Here is a 5,744-nt window from a genome sequence, read left to right on the forward strand (position 1 = left end):
CGAGTGAATTAGCATCGCTGCTAGCAGCTCGTTTCTCTGAAGAGCTGAAAGGAATAAAGAGAAAAGCAGAGAAGCAGGTCAGAGTCTGAGCTGCTGTTAGCGCTGACGGTGTAAAACACCAGAACTACATAATATCAGCTTGGTGTGAGGTGAATTTTATAAGACAAAATGAAATATCTGGGTTTATTTAATCCATCAGAACCAGAACCTTGAGGTTCTCCGTTGCTGAGTGTCGCTGCAACTCATTGGAGAAATAACCGCAGCTGCTGCGCTCCAGACCGCAGTACGGAGAATCTCTCCACTGGACCAGAACCGAACCGAATCACACATTAACCTGTCATAGACAGCAACTTACCACTGGAAAGAGCCGTAAGATGCCCTTGTGGAGCTCGGGGACTGTTGCACTGTTCGTGGCTGTTCTCTAATAATCAGATAAATTTAGTTTGTGGCAGCAACAGGTGTGTTTTGAACGAGCTCCCACAACAAAAGCGGTAGTTTTCATCGCCTACCGACAAAACAAAAGAATTTGGCTAAAACTTCTAAACTTTAAGAGAGATCCCAAAGTGCTTTATGCATGCTCATTTCATTGAGTGAACAAAAAGCCACACAATGGATTTTGCAACTGATTCAGTGAAGTAGCTAACTAAGCTAGTGCGGGTTATTTTTTTTTGGCCTCTCCAAATTGTCCCTAGGTGTGAGTGTACTTGGTTGTGTGTCTGTGTTGCCCTGCGACAGACTGGCGACCTGTCCAGGATGTACCCCGCCTCTCGCCCGGAACGTTAGCTGGAGAGGCAGCAGCACCCCTCCCGACCCCACTGAGGGACAAGGGTGTTCAGAAAATGGATGGATGGATGAATTTATTAACTCAATCAGTAACATTTAATCAAGACTACTCTAAAGAGAAAAAGTGCAAATGATTCAGCGGGATTTTTAGACTTAACAGTAAAACTTTTTAAAACTGTAAAACTTAGTTAGTAGCCAGGTGCTTATTGTTTAGAATGAATGAATAAAGAGAATTATAAAGTCCTGCTTCTCGGCTTTTGAGAAGTACTGCTTTAGACCAACAATTATCTTCATACTTTTATCATCAGAGCAAAACTGAGAGAAACTCCTGTTTACTTAGCAACCCAGAACAAGAATCAGACATGGAGAACCAACATTTTGCTTTATATTTAGCTTTAACTGGGTTAAGTTCTAGTAATTACTCAGAACTGGAACCAACATTTAGTTTTATACTTCTTGCCTTTCATTCATTTTTTTGGTTTTGTTTGTATTTCCTCTAATTTGAGTAAAGCACTTTCAACTGCCTTGTTGCTGAAAATGTGCTATATAAATAAAATTACCTTAACATCTTCTCTTCCATAGTTTCATGTTCAGTGACTGTTGCTCACATTTTGTTTTCTCAGATTGTGGAGCTGCAGGTTGTCAGAGATCAGCTGTTCTTCTCTGGCCTCAGCTCTGAAGTCCAACCAACATCTGACTGAACTGGACCTGAGTGGAAACAACCTGGAGGATCCAGATGTTCACAAGCTGAAGGATCTTGTAAAGACTTTAAAGTGAGTAGATGGTTGGAGTCCAACATGCATCCACATATTTGAATAAGATGATACTGTTCTGGGTAGCTTTGCAGCCATGGGTAAATGGAGAGGACGGGGCTGAGGACACAGCCTTGGGGCAAACCTGTGCTGAGTGTGACTACAGAGAAGGTAAGGGAGTCGATTTGGACCTGCTGGGACTCTAACCTCTCCACCAACTTGTTAGGAGTTGATGGAGTTTAAAGCTGAGCTGTAATCCACATCCAGCATCCTTACAGAGGTATTAATAATGTCAGCATACCTGTCAGGATAAGTCTTGCCATCACCTTTTAGTTTTTGAACAAGTTTCATTCCACCAATGATCCATGCAGACTTCTTCAATATCACCAACTGCTGACCCTGATTTCTCCAACTCTCTTGCAAGACAAACTTGTTCTGCAGTGAGTAAAAAAATGAACAACAGGAGACAAGTAAATGGACCAAGTGTATGACCCAACCTCTTTAATTTGAAGGTCTGTTCTTTGTTAAACTATTATGATACACCTGAGAAGATATTTATGTCCTTTCAAGGTGGATTTCTGAAGCTTGATAATGTCTTCAGGTTCTATTTTTTAAATTGTGTCATGGAGTGTTGTTGATGAGCCTTTTTCTAAATGCTCTCTTCTGAACTTTTTATAAGCTTCCTCTTTAGTATGGTGAGCTTGCAGCAAATCACTGGCTGTGTTTAGTGATGCAATGAATCCGGTGGACAGACTGATGCTGACTTAGAGCTTTTCTCCATAAGTTCTACATCTGCCCTGTTTCAGACTTCTGTGGATCGTAATGTCTCATACCTTCTGTTGGCTTGTTGTCCATCTTGTTCCTACGTTACCTTACATACTGAACTGGTTTTCAAAATGAAACCTTTGGTTCCTCCAGTTGTTTTACTTATCCTTATTTACAGACTCTTCAGTTGTTTGGTCCACTGGAATATTTCCAAATGGATTGAAGATTCTCAGCTGGTGAAGAACCTCATTTACTGTTGACAACTATATATCATTTGAAAATAAAATACAAGAAGTCAATCCCAATTCAAGGACTGCAACCCTAATTTCTAATGGTAAACTTTGCCTTAAGTAAATGGAAAATATTGAATGTTTAGGGCAAGGCTGTTCAACTCAAAGATCTACAGTCATGGCCAAAAGTTTTGAGAATGACACAAATATATTTTCACATGATCTGCTGCCCTCTGGTGTATGTCAGATGTTTTCATCACATACAGAAATACAATTGCAATCATATTACGAGTAACAAAAGCTTTTATTGACAGAATGAGTTAATGCAGCAAGTCAATATATGCAGTGTTGACTCCTCTTCAGTACCTCTGCAGTTCTCCCTGACATGCTCTCAGTCAACTTCTGGACCAAATCCTGACTGATAGCAGTCCATTCTTGCACAATCAATGCTGCATTTTGTCAGAATTCCCAGGTTTTTGTTTGTCCACCCGTCTCTTGATGATTGACCACAAGTTTTCAATGGGATTAAGATCTGGGGAGTTTCCAGGCCATGGACCCAAAATCTCTATGTTTTGTTCCCTGAGCCAGTTAGTTATCACCTTTGCTTTATGGCAAGGTGCTCCATCATGCTGGAAAAGGCATTGTTCATCACCAAACTGCTCTTGGACGGTTGGGAGAAGTTGCTCTCGGAGGACATTCTGGTACCATTCTTTATTCATGGCTGTGTTTTTAGGCCAGACTGTGAGGCTGAGAAGCAACCCCACACATGAATGGTTTCAGGTTTACAGTTGGCATGAGACAAGACTGGTGGCAGCGCTCACCTCGTCTTCTCCGAACAAGCTGTTTTCCAGATGTCCCAAACAATCGGAAAATGACTTTACCCCAGTCCTCAGCAGTCCACTCCCTGTACCTTTTGCAGAATATCAGTCTGTCCCTGATGTTTTTCCTGGAGAGAAGTGGCTTCTTTGCTGCCCTCCTTGAGACCAGGCCTTGCTCCAAGAGTCTCCGCCTCACAGTGCGTGCAGATGCACTCACACCTGCCTGCTGCCATTCCTGAGCAAGCTCTGCACTGCTGGTAGCCCGATCCCGCAGCTGAAACACTTTTAAGAGACGGTCCTGGCGCTTGCTGGTCTTTCTTGGCGCCCTGGAGCCTTTTTGGCAACAATGGAACCTCTCTCCTTGAAGTTCTTGATGATGCGATAGATTGTTGACTGAGGTGAACAATCAAAACAAAAGCTGAAGCAGTAGACTTTGTAAAAATTAACATTTGAATCATTCTCATCATTCTCAAAACTTTTGGCCATGACTGTAGCCACCAAAGGGAGAAAATGAACAGCATACAAACAAAGGCAGTTCAACGCTTCTGTAAAATAGCAAATGACAAACATACATTTCCAAACCATTCTTAAGTAGGAAATGTCATAATCATACCTGGTCATTTGCTCAAGTAAACAGCTTTACATGTAGAAAGGAATAGTGGGATTCAATATTATAATGTGAATCTGACAGAGTGTTCACTCATTACTCTTTCTTTGTTCCACATTTTGACAATATTTGTACAGAACAAACCTGGCAACAAATCTAGATTAAATATGAGAACATTTTGCAGTGTCTGGGAAGTATGTGGATAAAATGTTGACAACAATGTGTTAGTTTTATGCTTAACTTCCAATAACAATTTCCTGTTTAACTGTTAGTGCAAAGGCAGCTTAGTGGCAGCGAGAATTCAAAAGAAAACACGTAACGGAGCTTATAAAATATATTTTGTTATTGACATCCCCTTTGATTGACACAAGGTGTGTTTATACTGTAAATAAATGCATGTTTTAAATATGGTGACTTAAACTGTGCATTTATTCACTTCTATTCCAAAACAAAAGTTCTTTTAAGTTGTAAATGTTTTTTATGGCCATTAAAAACCTAAAAATTCCTCCTTAAATTGTCATCTTTCATTCAGAGGAGTATGCAAGAACTTACATGGCCTATTTGATTACAACACATCTGCTTCTTTATCTGCCATTTCTCTAATCCCCACAACAAATGCAATAGTCCTCTAAAGGTCTTTCTGTCAAACTTATAACAGCAGTCTTCAGAAACAAACAGGAATAATGCCCACATGGATAATTATGACATTTCTAATGGTATGTTCTACTGTCATAATATTAAAATAGCAGTTGACTGAATAATAAAATTAATGGTATTTTAGTTAAGGGGTCTGCTTTTGTGAAATCGAGTCCAGGCTTAACCAGGAAATGTGGAAAATCCCTGCTTCATGAGCTTTCCTAGTTTTGTGAAACGGCCCTGAAGAAGCAGAGCTGATTCCAGCGTCCAGCCTTCCAGCATGTCTACAGACAGTGTTCCTCATTCATGAAGCAGGGGTAGCATCAGATCTCATCTCAGTGTTTTTTCTTTCAGTTCAATAGGAAACGACTGATCAGATTTTTGTCACAGCTCTGATCAGTCTGACTGCAGCTACCCTGTTTCAGAAAGCAAGGTTAACATCTCTGAATAGAATGTGGATACCCGGAGTAACCTCTGATACTCAGGTTTTGGTTCCAGAACTGCAGGTATCTCCAAGGTTACTTGATTCTGAGTCAAGTCAACATGAGTTACGCTGAGGTGAGGGTGGGGACAGTTGGTGAAGGCTAGACCTGTCCGAATTCACAGCTTTTCTCTTCCGGTCATCGTTTATTCGCGGACTGTGAAGGACCTGTCCTGTGTAGACGGGTCCTTCACAGGATGCAGACTCTGAATACGGACACAGCTCCTGAGTTAAGCATGAGTGTTAGTATATAAAAATAGAAAAGAAGGCAGATAACATAAATCACCATGGCAATGGGAGAAAACGAGAAGCTAAAAGTGGCAACAGTTGATGCTGCAAAATGGCTAGAGTTAGAGTGGCAGAGACCAAGAAGTGAAAAGAAGCTGGCTCCACCCCATAGCTGCTGATGTCCTTCATGTTGTCTGGTGCTGATGGAGAGGCTGGAAACAATCACTGATCTTCTCTGTTGCTTCTTTTCATCTTTGCAGGAAATGATCTTTGACAAAGACAGAAGTGGAGGCGTGTCCTGATGATCAGAGGCCGATACTGCAGCAGTTTGAAAATATGAAAAATGTTATATCTGTGGATTGGTCTGGAATTATTGAAGATATATGGTGGTGAAAGGGCAAAAAAGTTCAATTTTCATTACACTTTAATAAGATAGTGATAATA

At 40.9% G+C, this 5,744-nt stretch overlaps 1 protein-coding gene across 3 annotated transcripts in view; it reads left to right on the forward strand.

The window, feature by feature from the left end:
- Positions 1 to 5,744, forward strand: part of LOC106947915 (NACHT, LRR and PYD domains-containing protein 12-like) — an 82,244-nt gene that overhangs the window by 34,305 nt on the left and 42,195 nt on the right. The window contains exons 10-11 of one of the 3 annotated variants that reach the window (XM_015033233.1): positions 1,407 to 1,556; positions 5,561 to 5,738. The exons of 1 other annotated variant lie outside the window; for it this stretch is intronic. In XM_015033233.1, coding sequence (XP_014888719.1) covers positions 1,407 to 1,556; positions 5,561 to 5,567 — 157 coding nt within the window. In that variant the 3' untranslated portion in view covers positions 5,568 to 5,738. Of the gene's footprint in view, positions 1 to 1,406; positions 1,561 to 5,560; positions 5,739 to 5,744 lie in introns of those variants that run through there. One more of the 3 variants, XM_015033235.1, reaches the window with a different exon arrangement.

The sequence above is a fragment of the Poecilia latipinna genome, unplaced genomic scaffold, assembly GCF_001443285.1.
Source record: "Poecilia latipinna isolate Pla-1442-1.1 unplaced genomic scaffold, P_latipinna-1.0 Scaffold261, whole genome shotgun sequence".
Classification (NCBI taxonomy): domain Eukaryota; kingdom Metazoa; phylum Chordata; class Actinopteri; order Cyprinodontiformes; family Poeciliidae; genus Poecilia; species Poecilia latipinna.